The 23,495-nt window shown below is 39.6% G+C and overlaps 1 protein-coding gene across 3 annotated transcripts in view; it reads right to left on the minus strand.

Annotated features, from left to right (window-relative positions):
* The window catches only part of gab2 (GRB2-associated binding protein 2), a 239,020-nt gene that overhangs the window by 96,070 nt on the left and 119,455 nt on the right, over positions 1-23,495 (minus strand). For all 3 annotated transcript variants that reach the window (XM_055637177.1, XM_055637176.1, XM_055637178.1), the window contains exon 2: positions 2,807-3,107. In XM_055637177.1, coding sequence (XP_055493152.1) covers positions 2,807-3,107 — 301 coding nt within the window. The remainder of the gene's footprint in view (positions 1-2,806; positions 3,108-23,495) is intronic.

The following is a 23,495-nucleotide window of genomic DNA, read 5'->3' on the forward strand; positions in this document are numbered from 1 at the left end:
CAGCAGGGAAAAAAAGCTTATACTTAACAAAAAATGGACTATGTATCAAATATCTTTGAAACTACATCTAGAGACAGACTCTTAGCAGGTAAAGCAAGATTTTTTACCTATTACAGTATCTAATAGTAATTAAAACAAATAAATAAATAAGGTATAGGATTTAAAAACCCCTTAGTTGGTAGTCCCCTACGGAGTTTAATGTTATAATGAATTGTTCCTATTTCTCTTTCTTTTCTAGGATTTTTTCTCACTTTACTTCCTTCTCTAGATTTTCTAAGTTTCTTTTCCCAAAAATGTCTCGTTTTTACTTTCCTTTTACCTTTTTCTTAATAATAAAAAATGAAGCGGTACAAAGAAAGTTAAAGAAATTTACCGTAAAAAAATAAAATTAAAAAAAAAAAAAAAAAAAAATGTGTTTCTGCCTTTTGTTAATAATATTTAAGAAAGTTAAAAGTCTGATTCAAAACATTTAATATTTCTCAACAAAATGTAATAGTGTGCTCTCTGCTTTCTTAATGTTGAATGCAGGATAGATTTAAACAGTGAGATCTAATAATTAACTGAATGGATATACATTTCTTAAATAGAACTTGAGTGTTCAATGCTCTCCTCTCCTTCTTATCTCCACATACCACAGAGTTCACCCAGAGTGCAGTTGGCCAGATCCAAACTTGCTGAGAGTGCCAGTTATCGTTCCCATCAGGTTTTCTAACACGTGGATACAAGGAATTTCAAATGCTGGCTTACAAAAAAAGGGCAAAAAGTGCTGGAGTAACTCAGCGGGTCAAGCGGCATCTTTAGAGAACTGGGGCAGGTTTCGGGTCGGAATGCTTCTTCAGACCTCTAACACACAATAGTTTTCTAATACACAATGGTTTCATGTTCAATAATGCTTCCAATTTAAAATACTCAAACTTGTAATTACATTTTTTCATGGCCTTATCACCCTCACTCTTTACAGCCCTTTTTAGCTGTAAACTCTACTGAGCTCTGCGTTCCATCTAGTTTGGCTTCAGGTGTAATCCCAATTTTATTTAATGTATTGTTGCCGGTCACTGTAACTTGAACTACTACGCTTTAAAGTTATCTCGCGAGTACTTTCAACATTCTTGAGGGTATTTCTTAGTGTCTCATTGACCAAGATTTCAGTAATCTGTCCTAGTACCTTCTCATTAGAGGTTGTCGGGAGAAGAAACTCACCCTCAGTTGGTAGATTAAATGCTCAGTCGAGCAGCAGAAATCCATTATAGCTCCACAGAGGAAATTCCATTCTATTTAAGTAAAAGGAGCTGGATTTTGGAATGAGAATTCAACACACAGGCACTGCTGTATTGGAAGGAACCAAGGATACATTTTTATCCCATTATGTATTGTTATCTAATGTCAAATTTGATTGATAACGTTGCTGTGAAACATCTTGAGATGTTTTACAATGTAAGGGATAGCATAAAAGAGGTGATGTTTTTCATGTGTCTGAAATTCATAAAGATGTGGAAAAAAATATGAATATTTTCAGATCAATTTTTTCAGTTTAAAATTATTTAGTTGCTATTTTGTGATGTAGTACCCTTAAGCCAGCAATTGAAAAAAATGTATTACTGGGTAGCAAGCATGCTGACTTCAGCTACAACTGGCAGTTATTAGTCATTGCGATGATAATATATACAGTAGCTTATGGTAATGTTAGCAAGAGAGAATGACCTGTAGAGGAATCATAGGAAAGCAATTATTTTGGTGCTGAGCTATGCACTGCAGCAAACCAACAATGGAAATGTATTTTAAGGTGGAAAAATGTCGAGTTGTACTGTTTCTCTATTTCCTCTTACAGGGCCTCCAGCATCTGGTAAGAAGCAGCCATACATGAAGTTCAAAAGAGAAAACAGGTGATATTTGTGCTCAAAGGATTTCAGAATTGGAAATCCAGTTGTTTACATTAACTGTGTTCAATTTAGAGTTTCAGACTCCTAGCCAACACTAGTTTGGAATTTCTGGGGAAAAGCCACAAAGATGTGGAGTACAAAGCTGGATGCATGCCCACACAACAGAAGGTGGACAAACCATGCATCAATTCAAAGTGTGACCCAAGTCCTTTGTTATGAACTGACAACTGAAATGCTGCTAACTTACCTATTGTTTTTTCAGATGTCAAATTTTAAGACATATTCTTGAGATTTCATCCCAAAATCCTGTCATTCCTTCAGAAACCAAGATGGCAGGGTATTTTTTAACATTTACAACTTTACCTTTAGATTTCAGTAAACACAATTCTTCGATAACTTTAGCTAAATTCTATTTGTGCATTTTAAATGAAATGGTATTTCTTTCAGAGCAGAAATTGAATTGTATAATAATTATTTCCTAGAAACACATGAAGAATAATTTATTTCTAAAGCAAATAATTTTGCAATTCTTCATAGCCAAGTTATTTATACCAAGAAAAAAATAATGTTAAACACAATGTCGAAACAAGGAATTGCAGATGCTGTTTTATACAAAAGGACATAAAGTGCTGGAGTAACTCAGCAGGTCAAGCAGCATCTCTGGAGAACATGGAGCAGCATCTTTATGGTTATGTGACGTTTTGAGTCAGGACCCTTCTTCAATCTGAACCCAAAACCTCACCTATCCATGTTCTTCAGAGATGCTGATTGACCCACTGTGCTACTCCAACACTTTGAACTTTTAGATCAATCTTGACTGAACAGAAAGCAAGCAGAATTTGAATTTGTGTCCTAACGTTAAACACAAGCCATGTTATATTGTGAGCGAGTTTCACCTCCAGAGAAATTAATGTACGTTTTGTTACCTGTGTTCTCATCAGATTGATTGAAGCCACAGATCTGGCAAATGGCTCGGACCCACTTGTTCATATCTTCCTCCGTCTCTGCCACCAGATAAAAAGTACGATCAATTGTTTTGATGTCAAACACAAAGCTATCTTGAAACTCTTTCTTTTTGAATGTTAGTCCTGCGTCGACTTGCTCACAGAAATGAAGGTCTATCACCCGGATTGGCTTTTTGGAATGGTCATTTTTGTAGTACTCCAGGACGTCAGGATCGCCACTCATCCGTCCACTGCGTAGAATGAACCAACGTTTCTTCCACGTCTAAGAAATGAAAGAGACAGGAAGAGTTAAGAATCAATACTACCTAGTGCTGGTCAATAAGGGTTCTAATCTTCTTCTTCTTCAATCTAGATACAGCTTTAAACATTCTGAACTACTTTCCATTGTTTTTTATAGAATAAACCGTGTAGCCAGTTTTACAAATATGTTGAAACCTGCTTAAATGATGCCCAAACATAGGATGGAGTAAAGAGATATTTTTTTATATACAAGGGGACTGGAAATTGAAAGAGCCTGTCTTGCCCGAATGGTTCTCTGTACCTTCAGATGTCAAGCTAGAAAGTGGACACAAAGTGCTGGAATAGCTCAGCAGCATCTCTGGAGAAAAAGGATGGGTGATGTTTCGGGTCAGGACCCTTCTTCAGATATGAGTCTTCAGAGTCTGAAGAAATGTCCCGACCCAAAGCGTCACCCATCCTTTATCTCTAGAGATGCTGCCTGACCCGCTGAGTACAAGTCAGCATCTGCAGTTCCTTTCCACACAAGCTAGAAAGTGGGAGAGGCATGTCTCTGGTGTAATGGTTTGTACTGTATCTGGTTGAAAAATAATTTGCTGATGGAACAGAATGAAGAATAAATCTTACTCCAAAAGACTGAATTAAAGAAGCTGAATGGATAATCTCTGTCACTGGAGAGTCGAGATCTCATGAGAAATTACAGAATAGAAAGGAGCGGCCAGATCCAACCATTGTAAAGGCAAATGTAGGCACACCACTCAAACAATTATTTTGTTTATGCTTTTGCAACTAAAATGAAGAAACTTGTTTGACCCTATAAGTTCAAATTTAAAAATTTCAACAGTTCTTTGAAATTATACAGTCCAATGGTGAAAGCCCTTCCCATGGTTTTGAAAGTACCCATGTGATTTTAGTATAGCTATGATTTATTGTGTAATGCACCCAGAAACAGTAGAAACAAAGAACTTAAGATGCTGTACATGTGCTCCTGATACTGTTTCTAAGCATAAAAGGACATAAAGTGCTGAAGTAACATAGCGGGTCAGGCAATATCACTTGTGGACACGGATAGGTGACTTTGCAGGCTTTTTCTTTAGACTTCTCCAGAAAAGGTGTCGCAACTTGAAACGTCATCCATCCACATTGTCCAGAGATGTTGCCTGATCTGCTGAGTTACTATAGCACTTTGAGTCATTTTGTGCCCAGAAACAGAAAAGTGCCCAGCACTTGTACAACCATTCAATACAAACATGGCTGATCCTTACGCACTCTCTACAATGTCTAGAAAACTATCTCCTTAAACATATTCAGCCTTGGCCTGCATAGCCCTCCCTCTGTGGTAGAGAATTCCACAGTATGGCACATCATGAAACTACAACCAATTATCAGACTCTCCTCCCATATGCTAAGGATGTATCCTCAATCTTACAACCCACCTTGTTACAGCAGTTGAACATTACTTTAATCTGCATTTACGAGACAACATTTTAGATATGACGATAAAAGCATTTTGTCCTGTCCAACACGAATGAGCATTGATTGTGACAACTCTGTTCTAAAGTAATTTGTTAAGACTGGGAGAGAGAAAATTGACATTTCCCCACCGTCATAATGGTGGACACATTCCGGCATTTAACATAACACAAAGTGTCAAGACATCCTTTAAATCACACTGGTGAAGTTCCCAAGTTCCAAATTTATGTCAGCAACCATATAAGACCAATTTGTTCGCATGGAAGTGGAACTTTGATATTGACTGGTTGGGCAGAACTGCCTCCTTCATTGTAGGAACATGTGTGCACCTTTTTAACCAGTATTACGTTTTGTAATGGATGAAAGACCCAAAAGTCACAAAATTATCTTATTGCTGTTGCTGTAAACTTGCGTTTCTGCATTATAGCATTGACTGCACTACAGAAGAACTTCACGACAAGTGCTCTTTTATTGCATGTTTATATTTTTATGCATTATATCTGCACTGCTCTCAGGATAATTTGCACCTACTAAAGTTTGGACATCACACAATGGCCTTTAACATTAGTTATTTTATTGGACCACATAATGAACATCAATTTCTTATAGCTTAATTAAGGTCAACAATGAACCATTTTAACTTCAGCCGATTGATATTATGGAGAATGAAAAAGGTAAAATTGACTTCCAATGGTCTTTTGTCATTAATTGACTAAAGGGCCTGTCCCACGAGCATACGACTCCATGCGGCAAGCGCGACCTAACGTGGTCGCTTGAGCCGTACCGCCTCACGGGGCCGGTCCCACTTCGATCGCCGGAGCCATATGGAGTTGTGCGGAGCTGGTCACGACATCGTGCGGGGCTCTGGAAAACTGACTGTGTTAAAAAATTCCGCACAGCAACGGCCTGCCGGCCCGCAGCCGCCTCGACGCCATACACACCGCCTCTACGCCGTACATCACTCGCGAACTTCCCGCGGACTTTGCTCGAACTTCATGTTACTCACTCGACCTCCGTGCGGCCCCTGCTTCTGGTTTGGTCGCGCTTGCCGCATGCAGGTCGCATGCTCGTGGGACAGGCCCTTTAGGTCGCGCTTGCTGCATGCAGGTCGCATGCTCGTGGGACAGGCCCTTAACACTTTCAATGAATACTATAGCCACTCTTAGAAGTCTGCATCTTTTTGTACAATGTACAGAAGTATGATGTATTCTTGTTTCCTAATGTTCAAGGTCATGATCAGAGGACTATCCCTACTTGGCAACTGCCATGATTTGCACAGTTCATTCTGAACGGATTAAATTGTGGATGTTGCTCCAGGGTTTCAAGTATTTCATCAATTGTAAGCGATATCATGTGAGTAACTACAGCTAGATAACGTCTCTACTAACTCACTCTATTCTGGTCAATGAATTTAAAACATGACGGCAATAAATACGTCACTCTGTATTCAGTGTCAGAACACTCATTGTTGACATCAGGGGGAAGTAATGTTCCTATATGCGAGGAGCAAACAATATTATGTTGATCTTATAATTTCCTGAAAATCATGAACACGTACATGTAAACAGAACACCGAGATAATAATCCAACTCAAAGACAAATCCACTTGCTGCTTAGCTCACAATAATTACGACAGCTGGTGAGATTTGTTAAAGGCACAGAGATCCAAGACAAGTGGTCGCACCTGCACAAATATATGTGCAGGAAATAATTAACTATTTCAACAGCTATATTTGCGTGTTATAGCTAAAATATAAAACTGTCACCGTGCCAAAGTGCCAGAAAGATAATGATGTCACACTTGCTTGCTTCAATAAATCTAAAAGCTACTTTGACCATTGATAATTCAGAAGGTGAGCCTTGTTTGAATGCGGAAGAGTTGAAGTGACAAACACAAATTCAATTTAGTGGAAGCTTGAATGGCACACAAGCCAGAAAGGAATGGAAGGGCAATGCAAAGAGAACCCAGTGAAGGAGAATGGGATAGACCAGCATGTAGTATAACACTATAATAGATGTTCTGTGTCTGTCCCATAAATCGTAGCCAACATTGAATCTCTGCATTGAGTATCATTATTTTCTTTTGGAGTGCTTTCTTTTTTCAGGGTTACTTTTTTAAAGATGTGCCTTACTATTTCTATAAACCTATTCAACTATTCTTAGACAACCTTTTGCCAGGTCTCTACCTTGTTAGTGTTACGAAAGAATGCAGTTCTTCATTTTCCGTCTCTCCATGTAGTTAAGTTTAGTTTATATTTTAGATACAGCGTGGAAACAGGCCCTTTGGCCCACCAAGTCTGAACCATCCAGCGATCTCCGTGCACTAACACTATCCTACACAAACTAGGGACAATTTACATTTATACCAATCCAATTAACCTGCAAACCTTTACGTCTTTGGAGTGAGGGAGGAAACCGAAGATCTCAGAGAAAACCCACACAGGTCACGGCGTGACTGTACAAACTCCATACAGACAGCCCCCGTAATCGGAATTGAACCCAGGCCTCTGGCGGTGCAAGCCATGTAAGAAGGCAACTCTACCACTGCACCACCGTGCCGCCTTCAACGGATGCAGGTAAAATTACCAATTATACATCCAGGAATTGGTACCATTTTCCAGAGTGTACTGGTAATTGAAGCAACAATATGTCACTGGAGCTTATGCTTTGTTCCATGAAAAATGATATAACTAGCTTGTAACGTTAAAGACTTTAATAAGAAACTTATAATTACAGGTCCAACAAGTTAACAGTAAATAAAATGATACCACTGAAATAATGAAATCACTAAACCAACACAAATTAAATCCTTACATTAGAAACATATTAGAATTGGAAATAATATATTATAAATTAGAAATGAATTAATAAGACATTGCCAGGACTCGAGGGCGTGAACTATGGGGAGAGGTTGAGCAGGCTAGGATTCTGCCGGAGGTGGTAGTTGAGGCAGGTACTCGACAGGTTTAGAGGGACATGTAGGCCAAACACAGGCAGGTGGGACTCGTGTAGATGGGAGATAGTGGTCGGTGTGGGCAAGTTGAAACAAAGTTTCCATGCTGTATGGAATGATGACATGCCAAGATGGCAAAAGGACAAAAATATAAAATTTAATAGATTAATGGCTTTTAAACATTTATAACATTCAATTGCTTTAATTAACAAAATTATAGTTACTGCACAATGTGAAAAATATGATTCTACTCTACATTGCTGAATTTCAAGCCTCCCAGGTGCACAACTTGACAGGACTATGATAGGAGACAAAATGATTAAACATTCATTGTGCCCCTCTGCATAACATTCCATGTTCTGGTGAACAGGGTGCATCCTCCTCAACCCAGGTGTAACCGGCACTGATATATTTAGCCTATTGGCAGGAAGTCTTCTGGCAACTGCCTGATCTGGTACCTACACTTACGTCAGTTGCCCCTTTCCACCCAATTGAGGGATCAGCAGACAACAGATAAACTCCATACATGGTTGTCTTCCACTTCTGTCAGATCTTGGCTGAGATTTAATATCAGCTCTTGAACTAATGAGAGAATCTACAGTACTTCTTATTGTCAATCATTAATTCACGATACTCCAAACTTCTGAATAACTTCCCGTCAAGATGCTTTTCGTTGCTCTTGGAAGAGAAAGGATTTTCCTGCCAGTGTGAGACCCAAGACTACAGTCATTTTGTTAAATTAAGTTACTTTGCAGTATCTAAAATTTCTCCTCCAATTCTTGCTCTAAAGTATCCATCCAGTTTATTTTGGTTTGTTTTTATTTTGTATGATTCATCCTCAAATTGCTGAATCTCAGATATTAAATTGCACAGTCATCCTTTTACCTTTACTCATCTGATTGCATACCGTGTACAGTGAATAAAATGTGGATGTTGGATATACATCAAGTTTTTGTCATTAAAATTAAATCGTGCATGCTAAATACTAATTTACTAAAACTTGTTGCTGGAATTCTCAGCAGATTGCCTGTGCTCCTTGTTTGAAGGATGTATAGATGAGATAATGATAAAAGACATTATACAACTTAGAAAAGTGTTGTAGCTGATGTGACAGTAGCTGGTTTGTACTTGCCTTTTTGCAAATGACTGGTGTCATTGTCCATGTTTTAAATAGTAGTGGAAAACTAGGTCGGACAAGGGCAGAATTTGGCGGCTAATTTCTTTATGCTTTTCCAAATGTGTCGACAATATCAGAATTGTTCCAATTGTATAATATGAATGAGCAAGAGTAAAATCTCTGATTTTCACTGAAAGCAAGACATTTGCAGTCATTGAATTTTTCATAAGGATATGATATTTATTTGAAATAATGTGGTATAACTGATTTTGCCAATGCTTGCAGTGTACCAAGCTTTCACTTAACAGTGCTTTTCTTTTCATGTCACATTGGAAATTGAACGAGAGTTGAAACACCAACAGAATTTAATTATAGCTATTTCCCATTATGCGGTGTAATTCTTGACAACAAAGTAGTTAGTTAAATGGGAGAGGAGTTTGCTGTGTAATGTGCCTCAGAGAGAAGGATACAGGAATGGTATTAAATCAGTGCAATATTTAGGAGGCGCAGTGGGTGCAGCTGGTAGAGCAACTGTGTCACCGCGCCAGAGAGATCCAGGTTTTTGCCAATGCTTGCAGTGTACCAAGCTTTCACTTAACAGTGCTTTTCTTTTCATGTCAGAGGGATCTGGGTATAACCGTGCATAGTTCCTTGAAGGTGGAATCTCATATAGATAGGGTGGTAAAGAAAGCTTTTGGTATGCTAGCCTTTATAAATCAGAGCATTGAGTATAGAAGCTGGGATGTAATGTTAAAATTGTACAAGGCATTGGTGAGACCAAATCTGGAGTATGGTGTACAATTTTGGTCGCCAAATTATAGGAAGGATGTCAACAAAATAGAGAGAGTACAGAGGAGATTTACTAGAATGTTGCCTGGGTTTCAACAACTAAGTTACAGAGATAGGTTGAATAAGTTAGGTCTTTATTCTCTGGAGCACAGAAGGTTAAGGGGGGACCTGATAGAGGTCTTTAAAATGATGAGAGGGATAGACAGAGTTGATGTGGACAAGCTTTTCCCTTTGAGAATAGGGAAGATTCAAACAAGAGGACATGACTTCAGAATTAAGGGACAGAAGTTTAGGGGTAATATGAGGGGGAACTTCTTTACGCAGAGAGTGGTGGCGGTGTGGAATGAGCTCCCAGTGGAAGTGGTGGAGGCAGGTTCATTGGTATCATTTAAAAATAAATTGGATAGGCATATGGATGAAAAGGGAATGGAGGGTTATGGTACGAGTGCAGGCAGGTGGGACTAAGGGGAAAAAAAAAAATTTGTTCGGCATGGACTTGTCGGGCCGAGATGGCCTGTTTCCATGCTGTAATTGTTATATGGTTATATGGTTATATGGTTTGATCCTGACCTCAGGTTTAGTTTAGTTTAGAGATACAGCGTGTAAACAGGCCCTTCAGCCCACCGAGTCCACACCGACCAGTGATCCCCACACTCCAACACCATCCTACACACACGAGGGACAATTATACACATATACCAAACCAATTAACCTGTATACCTGTACATCTTTGGAGTGTGGGAGGAAACCGAAGATCTCGGAAAAAACACACGAGGTCACGGGGAGAACGTACAAACTCCGTACAGTCAGCACCCGTGCTATCAGTGTGGAGTTTGCACATTTTCACCGTGACCTTTGGGTGCTCCTGCTTACTCCCACATTCAAAAGATGTGTGGGCTTATTGGCCGATTGGCCTCTGTTAATTGCCCCCTAGTATGCAGGGAGTGGATCTGAAAGTAAGATAATATAAACATGTGTGAACTGTGGTCAATGTGGACTCGATGGGCCGAATGGTCTGTTTCCATGCTGCATCTTCCAGATCAATAAGCGAGTTCAGAATTCTGAGAAACGCAAGGAACCATGGGATTTGTCTAAGGTCACTCGTGATAAACATCCTCGGGAGCTGTGCTGCTGCATGTATACAGACCTGCGTTTCATCTGTAGTCTAGATCGAACCCGGGTCTCTGGCACTGCAAGCGCTATTGAATTACTACTGTACCATCCCCGTCCCCTCCCGAGTGTTCCATCCCTGTCTGGGGGTGGCTGGAGGTAGCCGGGGTGACCCTGGACTGACAGGACACCGGCCCAGAGCAGTGGCAGCCCAGGCTTACAGCAGCGCGGAGAAGAATGCTCAACTCTTCATGAAAAGACAAACTGCGGAGCAGCTATGATAAAGAATGATTATGAATGCAAAATACTAAATACATTTTTAGTATTAAAAAATACTCAATAAACAAACATTTGGTGTGTTCTCAAACTCACTTTTTAACCTGAACATTGCAAGCATTTTTGTTTTAGAAAAAAATAAATCAGATAATATATTCACTTAGTATTATCATTTTGCTCTGGTATTTTATTTAATTCATGTTTAATCAATAATGTTTTATTATTAATGTTTAATGTGTTATGTGTCATTCCTAGCTGTCATTGTATGTTGTTGTCACTTGCGGGCGGAGCACCAAGGCAAATTCCTTGTATGTGAATACTTGGCCAATAAACTTAAACTTATTATTATTATAATATTATTATGCTCATGGTTCAGTCTGTCAGAGGCCAACTCAACCATCTGGAAGCTGTTTTTTTGAAATTAGTTTCCATATAAACTCCCCACCTAAAAAAATTGTATACTGTTATCAATTGTTCAAGGAACAAGCTGGAGAAGATTACAGCTGGAATAGTAATTGCCAAAGCATCATTATATTTTATTTTGCTCTAGTGTATCAATTTAGCTGGTGGTCAAATATTTGCTTACAGTTTCAAAGCAATAGAGTCAACAGAAGCCAGCAGATGTAACAACCTGTTATCCAACACAATTCGTCAGCACCATTCACAATAGGCAGTTTCCCCATATAAATGCATGACTCATAATCAAAAAGCAAGGGCATAATCAGTCCACTACAGCTGTTTCTTATTGACCGCTTTCAATCCGTTATAACATCTATAATAAACGGAGAATATTGATATCAGTGCTCTAGCATAAATTATTCTGTAAAAACATGACTACATTTTGGGGAAAAATAATTAATTATCTCAGCACAAAACTTATGCAGGAAGCATCTTTATTAAGAAGTACCTGAACATGATTTATTTCTGCAGCCTGGGAAAACATTTAAAAATAAAATAAATATATTTCAGAATTCAAGAATGAAGATATTTCAGTTGTCACGCTGGATGCAGAGAAGGCATTTGATCAAGTAGAATGGCAGTATTTATACAAGGTACTCCAAAAATTTAATACGGGAGAGAATTTTATTAGATGGGTTAAACTACTTTACGATAGACCTACGGCAAGAATATTAACTAACAATACGCTATCTCCAAAATTTTACTTATCAAGGGGTAATAGGCAAGGGTGTGCCTTATCACCATTGCTATTTGCCCTTATGATAGAACCGCTGGCCGAAAGGATTAGAAATCACCCGAATATTCACGGATATAACACTAAGGACTCAAAGAATAAAATTTCATTATATGCTGATGATATCCTTTTATATATTACTAATACACAAACGAGTATACCCACCTTATTAACACTAATTGAGGAATTCGGCTCTTTTTCAGGATATAGAATAAATTGGAATAAAAGCGAAATTATGTCTTTAAAACCACAGGATTCGAGACACTTACTAAAATTCCCTTTCAAAATTGCAACAGAAAAATTCAAGTATCTGGGTATTCAAATTACGAGAAGACACAAATCATTATTTAGTGCCAATTTTATACCACTATTAAATAAACTGAATGATACGATTAAATTTTGGAAAACGCTTCCGCTCTCATTGATAGGTAGAATTAACGCTATAAAAATGACTTTCTTACCACAATTAATATATTTGTTTCAAGCAATCCCAATATATATTCCAAAATATTTTTTCAAAAAACTAGATTCCACTATCACTAATTTTATATGGGACTACAGAACACATAGAATTCAACGAAAGCATTTGTGCAAATCTAAAGAAGTTGGGGGTTTATCATTACCTAACTTTATGTATTACTACTGGGCAGTGCATATTAAGAACATAATGTACTGGCTGGATAGTTACACTCAGCAGTTGGAGTGGATAAGAATTGAGAAAGAGGAGTGCTATCCGCACGATATAGGAACGATCCTGCTCTCACCAATAAAATTGAATAGTATAATATATAAGAAGAACCAAATTATTCACAATATAATAGGAATTTGGAAGCAAATAAAAGTATCCTTGAAATTAAATAATTTATCAGTACTAACCCCACTATTGAACAACCCCGCATTCAAACCTTCTCTCATCGACAACACATATCAACAATGGGATAGACTGGGGATTAGGAAAGTAGGGGATATGTATGAATTGGGCAAACTGTTATCATTTCAACAATTAAAATTAAAATTTAAATTGAAGGATAATCAATATTTTAAATAGATACAGGTATGTGACTTTATGAAGAAATATACACATAGATTTCAAACTATGTTTTTAGACCCTTTAGAAGAAGCAATGAATATTAAGGCTGATTCACAAAAATTAATATCATACTTTTATAATAATATATATATTAAATAGAGAATCACCCTCAACAGAAGCACTAAGGGAAGATTGGGAACATGAGCTAATGATAAAGATCACGAAGGATAGATGGGAAAAGTATTTGATGAATACACATAACTGTTCTATTAATGCAAGACATAATTTAATTCAATTAAAATTATTACATAGACTATATTATTCAAAAACGAGGTTGAATAAATTTTATCCAAACGTCTCTCCCAGGTGCGATAAATGTTTGTTTCAAAACGCTAATATAACACATTCATTTGTAGGATGTACAAAGTTGAATACATTTTGGAGTGATATATTTGATATATTTACAAAGCTTTTCAAGTCAAGAATAGAACCCAAAATGGAATGGATTATATTTGGAATAATAGGAGAAGATACCAATTTAAATAAAGACCAAAATGTTTTTTTTAATTATGGGTTAATAATTGGAAAGAAATTGATACATAAATTTTGGAAAAATACAACCATACCAACTGTTAAAATGTGGATTAGGAATATGATGGACATAGCACGCCTTGAAGAAATGAAACTGCGACTAATAGATAAATATGACCAATTCTTAAGGAGTTGGTCTCCTTTCATCGACTTTTTGGAAGCATGTGATGCAGCGGTACCATAAGGAATGCTGATTTCAGTTCATGCCGTGGATAGATCTACGTCTCCGAATACAGATTTGAAAAATTCTCTTTTAAGGGGCCTTATTTCTACTTTCCACTTTTTTATTTTTTTAAATTTTTTATATACACACTTCACGTTTTTTCTACTCTCTACCATCTATTTTTCCACTTTTTCCCCTTTCTATTGTTTTCTTTTTCTTGTCTTGCTTACTTCCTTCTCATAGCATAAAACTAGAGGTTGTACATAGAATGGATTACGGTATGACATAGTTAGCACCTAAAATTAGGTTCCACTGTACTGTTTTGTACTGTATTAACTTCTAATAAAATAAACAAAAAAAAAAAGAAAAAAAAAGAATTCAAGGTCAAATCCACTGTCGGTAAAATCGACTGTTATGGATACAAATACCTTTTGCATTGGCTGCCTCAAACATCAGTTCACTTATTCCAGTTCTTTGGATATTTAAGCTAATTAATTATTTCTTTAGATCCAACAGCAAGGTTACAAAATTTCATTCTCTGACATCCGGTTTGAAATTCTTGGAAGTTATTCTATTTTCCACATTAATGGGATTTTGGCTAGTTTTCAAAAGATTTTAGTTTTGGTCATTCCCAGTCCTGGTAGAATTTATTGTCAGTCGGAAGTTGCCTCTCAGCTGATGATTGAGTGTTTTATGAATGCTTCGGACAGCAGCTAAAGATGTCCCCTTCTCTACTCAGCAGGAAGCTCCAACTGAATGATGTAGTAGTAACCGTGCGATATATTAGTTTTAGTTTTTAAGATACTCAACATAGTGCAGGTTTATTGGCCCACCGAACAGCACTAAACACTAGCAGCAATTTACAGCGGCCAATTAAACTTATGAACCCGAAAGTGTTTGGGATGCGGCTGGAAACCAGAGCACCCGGTGGAAACACGCGGTCTCAAGGAGAACGTGCAAACTCCACACATACAGCACCCAAGGTCAGGATTGAACCCAGTTCACTGGCGCTCTGAGGCAACAGCTCTACTGCTGCGCCATTGCGCTGCTCTTAATCTCCAAGTCAATATGGTTAGTGCCTCAAGAAAAACTTGAAGGTGATATGCTTCCACGCACTTGCTATTGTTTTTAATTCTGGTGATAGTGGCCATGGTCTTGGACCACACTGCCAAAGAGGATAGAGCAGGAAAAAGATAACGGCTGGACGAATCTTACAATAAGTTGTGAAGGACGTTACTCTTACATAATGGATCTCCCACTGTTTTGTTCATGGAGGGAGCAGTGATAGGGGGGCCAACAATGATAGGAGTAGTTTGTGTAGACAGATGAAGTGAAATTAGTGTTTTTTAAAGGGCAAGCAACATTTACGTGTGTTTCTTCATGTGATAAGCATGACATAAACTGCTAGTGCTATGTTTTGCTATTTTAAGAAATGTAACTAAAATTTAAATAAAATGACATTGCCATGTCAGCCACGTAGCTTCATCGTTATGTAGGAAAGAACTGCAGATGTTGGTTTTAATCGAAGGTGGACACAAAATGTTGGAGTAACTAAGCGGAACAGGCTGAGTAACTCCAGCACTCTTCCTCAGACTCGACCCGAAACGTTACCCTTTCCTTCTCTCCAGAGATGTTGCCTGTCCCGCAGAGTTACTCCAGCATTTTGTGTCTACCCTCGCCATTAACTGCTATCAGTGGTAATCACATAACTAAAACTGATCAGTACATCTAGATTCTACAATGCTATGTTCATATACGTGTTCACTCAGAAGTTTCAATCCAAAGAATGGATGCCCCTGCTCTGAATGTTAGTGTTAGCTCAATCTATGGATTGCTATCACTGAAAAATCTCAATTAAACATTCCAGAGCCTGTGGAATCATACGATGCACGTTATGGAGAATAACTTGAAGTATGAATGGTCCTTTCAAGCGAGGTTCTGGAGTAGTTCCAGAGGATTGGCGGGTAGCAAACGTAACCCCACTTTTTAAGAAGGGAGGGAGAGAGAAAACGGGGAATTACAGACCAGTTAGCCTAACATCGGTAGTGGGGAAACTGCTAGAGTCAGTTATTAAAGATGGGATAGCAGCACATTTGGAAAGTGGTGAAATCATTGGACAAAGTCAGCATGGATTTACGAAAGGTAAATCATGTCTGACGAATCTTATAGAATTTTTCGAGGATGTAACTAGTAGCGTGGATAGGGGAGAACCAGTGGATGTGGTGTATCTGGACTTCCAGAAGGCTTTCGACAAGGTCCCACATAAGAGATTAGTATACAAACTTAAAGCACATGGCATTGGGGGTTCAGTATTGATGTGGATAGAGAACTGGCTGGCAAACAGGAAGCAAAGAGTAGGAGTAAACGGGTACTTTTCACAATGGCAGGCAGTGACTAGTGGGGTACTGCAAGGCTCAGTACTGGGACCCCAGCTATTTACAATATATATTAATGATCTGGATGAGGGAATTGAAGGCAATATCTCCAAGTTTGCGGATGACACTAAGCTGGGGGGCAGTGTTAGGTGTGAGGAGGATGCTAGGAGACTGCAAGGTGACTTGGATAGGCTGGGTGACTGGGCAAATGTTTGGCAGATGCAGTTTAATGTGGATAAATGTGAGGTTATCCATTTTGGTGGCAAAAACGGGAAAGCAGATTATTATCTAAACGGTGGCCGATTGGGAAAGGGGGAGATGCAGCGAGGCCTGGGTGTCATGGTACACCAGTCATTGAAGGTAGGCATGCAGGTGCAGCAGGCAGTAAAGAAAGCGAATGGCATGTTGACTTTCATAGCAAGAGGATTTGAGTATAGGAGCAGGGAGGTTCTACTGCAGTTGTATAGGGTCTTGGTGAGACCACACCTGGAGTATTGCGTGCAGTTTTGGTCTCCAAATCTGAGGAAGGACATTATTGCCATAGAGGGAGTGCAGAGAAGGTTCACCAGACTGATTCCTGGGATGTCAGGACTGTCTTATGAAGAAAGACTGGATAGACTTGGTTTATACTCTCTAGAGTTTAGGAGATTGAGAGGGGATCTTATAGAAACTTACAAAATTCTTAAGGGGTTGGACAGGCTAGATGCAGGAAGATTGTTTCCGATGTTGGGGAAGTCCAGGACAAGGGGTCACAGCTTAAGGATAAGGGGGAAATCCTTTAAAACAGAGATGAGGAGAACTTTTTTCACACAGAGAGTGGTGAATCTCTGGAACTCTCTGCCACAGAGGGTAGTTGAGGCCAGTTCATTGGCTATATTTAAGAGGGAGTTAGATGTGGCCCTTGTGGCCAAGGGGATCAGAGGGTATGGAGAAAAGGCAGGTACGGGATACTGAGTTGGATGATCAGCCATGATCATATTAAATGGCGGTGCAGGCTCGAATGGCCTACTCCTGCACCTAATTTCTATGTTTCTATGTTTCTATGTTAGGTTCAGTGAAAGATAAGGTAAAGTATAACAGAATGTTTTAAATCTCGAAATAAATTATCACAGCCTGTTTTGGGCAAGGACTTCAGAAGTCTTACAACAAAGTAGTGCGATTGGGAGAAGAAATCATGTTTCATCTAAGTTTTGTTTATGCAACTATGTCAATGAAACATAAAAAGCAGCAGTAAATCAAATAATCAGATAATGTGGCCATGTGATGCCACACATTTTCCTTCAAATTTCTGTGGTAATACACTATTTCCATCACTATTTACTTACATTTGGACAGCCTTGGGAAACAAATTCAGTCACCGACTTCTCAGAGTCTCTGACATTTTTCCTGCTAATTCAAGCCACCAGCTGAGTATGCCTAATTAGAAATTCAGTAGAGTAGCTTGTTTCTGATCATATGGCATAATGTTGAACTAATGCAATATATATTTTTAATTTATTGACAGGCGAGAAGAGCGGAGAGCATTATAGTAGTATTTATTAATCAGGAAACTTTGTAGCTAACATCTGACAAGATGACCCCTGATAAGGAGTCCCCAAGAATTTGCCTCACAGCACCAGAGGCCAAGGTTCAATCCTGGCCTTGAGTGTTGTCTGTGTGGAGTCTGTATATTCTCCATGTGACAGCCTGGGCTTCCTCTGGGCTTCCTCTGAGTCTGAAGAAGGGTTTCGGCCCGAAACGTTGTCTATTTCCTTCGCTCCATAGATGCTGCTGCACCCGCTGAGTTTCTCCAGCATTTTTATGTATCTTCCTCTGGGTATTCTAGTTTCCTCCCACATCCCATATATATGCAGATTTTAAGGTTAATTGGACTTTAAATTGCCTCTAATATGTAGGATGTGGGATGACAGAGCACTAGTGTGACCAGGTGATCGATGGTTGGCTTGGCCTTGGTGGGCCAAAGGGCCTGTTTCCATGCTGTATCTATAATCAGGAACACAAGCTCAAGTAACAATTTAAGCTTAGGTGAGATAAACAACCACACAATCATCTTTCCAGGAATGCTGAATTATATTTCATAATTGTTGTTTACCTCTTGTTCTGCTTTAGATTCAACATTATCAACAATTCTGGACAGAGGGCTGTATTGTGCTGGATCTTCTGGTGTCTATGGTCAGCTTCATGGTTCCAGTGTTTTGCCCAACAATGGCACTAGTCTTTACATGAACCTTCTGAGAGCCACTAAGGTGGCACCAGGCAGTTGCGATAACAGGAACTATCCTTTTATGAGTTTTCCCCTTTATTTTCAAATACATTTAGATACCTGATGTATTATGTCAACTGGAGGGGTTAGAAAAACCATTCCAAAATATTTTGTTGCGAGGTGTCATCAGCTTGGTCACAGACACAGCCACCGCCCCTTTTATGTGAATTTTATAGAATTTCCACTCTGCCACAGCTGCCGAATGTCCGTCTCACTCTCCAATTCAGAATGAAAGTGTCTCTGATTTTTTTTGATAGTCTTATTGAGGTTGTACCATAGACTTCAGTATAAACCTGCACCACCACACTTGAATGCCTGAAATGGGGTCTTCAGTAGATCATCCAAGGCTTCTGGTTGGGGAATACTTGGAGGGTTTTGGGAGGAACACACTCCTCTACACATTTCCTTGCGAAGTCGTGAACAACAATAGCACCTTTAAAATAATCCAAGGTCAGATGACCAGTTCAATTCAAATTAAGCTTTTCTGTTCATAATCTGCAAAAGGAATCAACTTCCAGTGCCAATTTCTTCAACAAATCCCATGAAAGTTCTTTGCATCTCCACTGGTGCTGACAGCTGATGGTAATTTCTACGGTTACTATTGTGTTGATCACATAGTATGTTGATTGCCGAGTGAATCCCAGTACCCAGCCTTTACTCATCTCCAGCACTCCACCTCTTAACCTGTTCTGCCCCTGACGCTTGCTGTGGCTCCTTGGTAACCCTGCATTTTTTTTGCACAAGTTTTGTGATTCAACTTTCCATAAACAAACACCAGTAGTGATTTGGCTCCACTGTGGGTCATTGCAGCAATAAGTTATAGAAGCCTTTGCTCAGGTCACACTGCATGAGAAATCCAGTTCTGGCCTTCTGCCAGTGCAACTTTCAGCTGTGCACTTACAACATTGTGCTGACACACAGAACCAAGGCAACCTTACTCACTGAGGCAATTCAAACAACATGCTATTAATAATGCAAGGCAAGCTTTATTGCTATTACAAAACAAAAGATGGAACATAATTGAGTTTAAGACTGCAATAATATTAAATCTACCAAACGCAGGCTGCCCTACCACAAAACCCACACCTGCTTTAACCTCAGTGTCACCACATTTCAATGTATGAACCCAAAAATTGCCTATCAAAAGAATCAGAAATTTCTTTGAAGATACTTATTTTGAGATATCCCATTTTATTTCATCTAGAACAGCGGGCATCCAAATGCAGCAGCTGTCCTGAAGGAGTCAATAGAAGCTTAATTCTGCTTGTCCCCATGTCAATTATTTCCCTCAATTCCCCATTTCATCTTTAAATGAAGCACAAGAGCACTTCACACCCCTGTGCCTTGAATGTAAGTCCTTTCATCTCCAACTGCTTGATTTAGTTTCATTCGCTACAAATGGGGTGAGATTTAAGGTACAACATAAATGCTCCTGATAAAAAGTCTCAATTGGTACAATTTCACAGTACAAAGTGGTATCATTAATGGCCATAACATCTAATGCATTATCAGTCGAGGTAGTGGAACAGCATGTAGACCGCTCCAAGCTTTATCCATTGCCACTTGGTGATTACAAAGAAAAAATGCTCGGCTGTCAGAGGTAAAGCTATGGCACTGATCATAAAAGGGTGGGTAATGGAAGGAAATGACTGTTATTTCTTTGCCGCTTACAATTCCCAGCGTACTATTACTGCACTCTTCACTTGCACAAAAAAAATGAATATTTTGTACCACAGGAACAAAACAGCTGTGTATCATCAAAAGATTATGTCTCCGACAAGCCAGCTGGCAACCAGCAAGTTTTCGTAAGCATTGCAGCTCCATCAGTTTACAGTAACTCATCCAGACGCCTTCTCCTACTCTGAAGGATGGCAAAGACTGGCTACAAGCTGAAAAATCCACCTTAAATTTGAATAAAATGTATTCAGAACAAGAAACACAACTCTGGCTGCCTCTGGCTGGTGCAGCTGGGTTTATTGCTTCGAGTCCTGACTACACGGTCATGTCTGAACTGGATGGCCTGCTTTTTGCTACAGTCTGGAATTTTGCCAAAAAATAAATATATTCAAAGTGGTAGACACAAAATGCTGGAGTAACCCAAGGGTCAGGCAGCATCACTGGCGAAAACGAACAAGTGATGTTTTGGGTTGAGACCCTTCTTCAGACTTCAGAGTTAGGGGAGAGGGAGGCTAGAGATATGAAGTTACAGAACAAATCAGAGCCAGCACCGATGATCAAGGAAAGGTGAAGCCCACGGCTGATTTCTCTAATTTCAAGTAACCCTTGCATTCTCTCTCTCTCTTTCTCCATCCCACCCCCACCCTAGTAGCGTGACTTGAGTATGTAGAGAGAGAGAGAATCCAAGAGTTACTTGAAATTAGAGAAATCAACATTCATACGGCTGGGAAGTAAGCTGCCCAAACTAAATATAAGGTGCTGTTCCTCGAATTTGTGTTTGGTCTCATTCTTGACAGGTCAGAAACGTCAGTATGGGAATGGAAAGGGGAGTTAAAAAGTTTGGCCACTGGGATATCACTTAGACCAAGGTGGACTGGGCAAAGATGTTCTGCGAAACAATCGGCCTGTCTGCACTTGGTCTCGCCAATATATAGGAGCCCACACCGAGAGCAAGGTAGTTGTGGCTCTGCAATTGGATTTGAAGGAGAAGGTGCATTTTCCAGTCACCAATTCTTCTGGGAAGGTTGTTACGTCAACAAATTGGTTCGTAGCCAGCACTTTATAACATTTCTTGTGTCAGGTTTGCAATAAATTCCAACCTTCAATCAATTTACTTTCTTATAACCAATGTGGTACCGTCATTTTTATTCATAAAACATAATACATTAGGCAACGATAAAAAATCATAAAATATAAAATAAATTAACTGTCTATCCCGTGAAATAACGTGCGAGTTGAACGGATCTGAGGAACGTGCAAGTGCGACAGTCTTGCCTGACTGATGTTGTTTACAACGCTGACAGAGGTTGAATATTATTACCATTTTATAGGCAATTCATTAAAAATGGTTCAGCCACCGCACAGCAATATTTTTGGTGTAGAATTATGTGTGGCTTGAGAGCACTAACTTGTTTAAACACTGTAGGGGACGGTGAGGGCACACAATGCAGCCATCACACTGCCATATAACAAAAGCACCAATATCAACGGCTTGTGTTTGTACAATACACTGAAATGGGATTTCAAAAAGTACGCTGCCAAGAGAGCAAAGTCACCACAAACCTAATCAATGACAGATTTAGGGAAGACAACAGCTGATATTCATGAGGAAAAGATGCACGATCTAAGTCTATTGTTATCTGATTTTTATAAAGAATCAAGTTTGCCTTCAGCAGCAGCAGCCTCTGCTGCTTCAGTCCCCCTGGATTGACGAGGACTTGATTCCAATTCTGCTTTTGTGGGAACTAAAAGGCTGTTCAGTCCAATATGGGAACCATAGACATCCCCAGGAGGGGCAAGACATGCCTGAAGTTTTGAGTGGACATATGGTGAGGATTTTATATACTCCTAATGCACATAAGTCAATGCTGTGGTAAAAGCTAGCTTCTTTCAGCTTCGGACGATAGCTAAAATAAAACAATTCCTCCAGTTTGATGACCTCGAAAAGATCATCCACATATTTATCTCCTCCCGCCTAGGTTACTGCAACTCTCTCTACAATGGCATCAGCCAATCTTCCCTGTCCCGCCTGTAACTGGTCCAAAACGCCGCAGCGAGACTCCCGACGGGCACCCGAAAAAGGGACCACATCACCCCGATCCTGTTCTCTCTCCACTGGCTCCCTGTGCGGTTCCGAATAAATTTCAAGATCCTCCTTTATGTTTACAAAGCACTTAATGGGCTTGCCCCCACCTAAATCAAAAGTCTGCTTTCCCACCACACCACCTCCGACTTGGGGCTGCTGAACACCCCGCGGTCTAGGCATAAGCTCAGGGGCGACCGCGCCTTTGCGGTTGCAGCTCCTAGACTGTGGAACAGCATTACCCTTCCCATCAGAACTGCCCCCTCCATCAACTCCTTTAAGTCGAGACTTAAAACTCATCTCTACTCCCAAGCCTTTCTTGATGCCCTCTGAGCAAGGGCTATATGTATGTAGTGATGTTTGTATTTAATCTATGAACCACTGTTGTTTAACATTAGTACCTCCTCTAATGTAAAATACTCTGGCCAACGAGAGATGATTTTTAAAAGTGACTTGACTTGACTTGATAATGTAGCAGCTTTTATAGTGCTAATAATTAAAACTCAATTTTCTGAGTATCAGGTCTCCAACGCAGTCCAAAAACAGCTTTGTTCTCCTGTTGTGCATCACCATTGCGATGTGGTTAGAGTATTGATTTTTACTTGTCCTGGCATCCTTGGGATTAAAAGAATCAAAGTTTCATTCGCTGAGCGCACTTTGCAATTGAGCTACACTTGAATCTACAGCCCAGTCTGTGAAGCACAAGGTGCTTTCACCCTGCCCCAAGATTGTGCGTTGGAGCTGTAACAAGGGCTTGTTCATCTACGCCAATGAAAATGTTCACTTCCTTGATTTTTTGGGCCCCTACTTGGAGTTGCCAAATTCACCACAAAAGACCAACAGCAGATGGTATTGCACCCGTTCTTCGCTCTTAGTTTAGTTTATTGTCACGTGTACCAAGGTACAGTGAAAAGCTTTTGGTACTTGCTGACTAGGTAAAGTCCAGTGAAGTTCGATTAAAGATAGTCTGAGGATCTCCAATGAGGGAGATAACAGCTCATAACGGCTCACTTGGTGTTGATAGAATGGTTCAGTTGCTGGATAACAGCTGCCCCTGAACCTGGAGGTGTATGTTTCACACTTCTATACCCCTTGCCTGATGGGAGTTGGGAGAAAAGGGAATGACCAGAGTCATACTCACCCCTGATTATGCTGGTGGCCTTGTGGCAAGTGTGGAGTAGATGGAGCCAATCTAAGGCAGGTTGGTTTGTGCGATGTTTAAGAAAGAACTGCAGGTGCTGGAAAAATCGAAGGTAGACACAAATGCTGGTGAAACGCCAACTATTCCTTCGCTCCATAGATGCTGCCTCACCCGCTGAGT

This window comes from Leucoraja erinacea, chromosome 6 (assembly GCF_028641065.1).
Source record: "Leucoraja erinacea ecotype New England chromosome 6, Leri_hhj_1, whole genome shotgun sequence".
NCBI lineage: Eukaryota > Metazoa > Chordata > Chondrichthyes > Rajiformes > Rajidae > Leucoraja > Leucoraja erinaceus.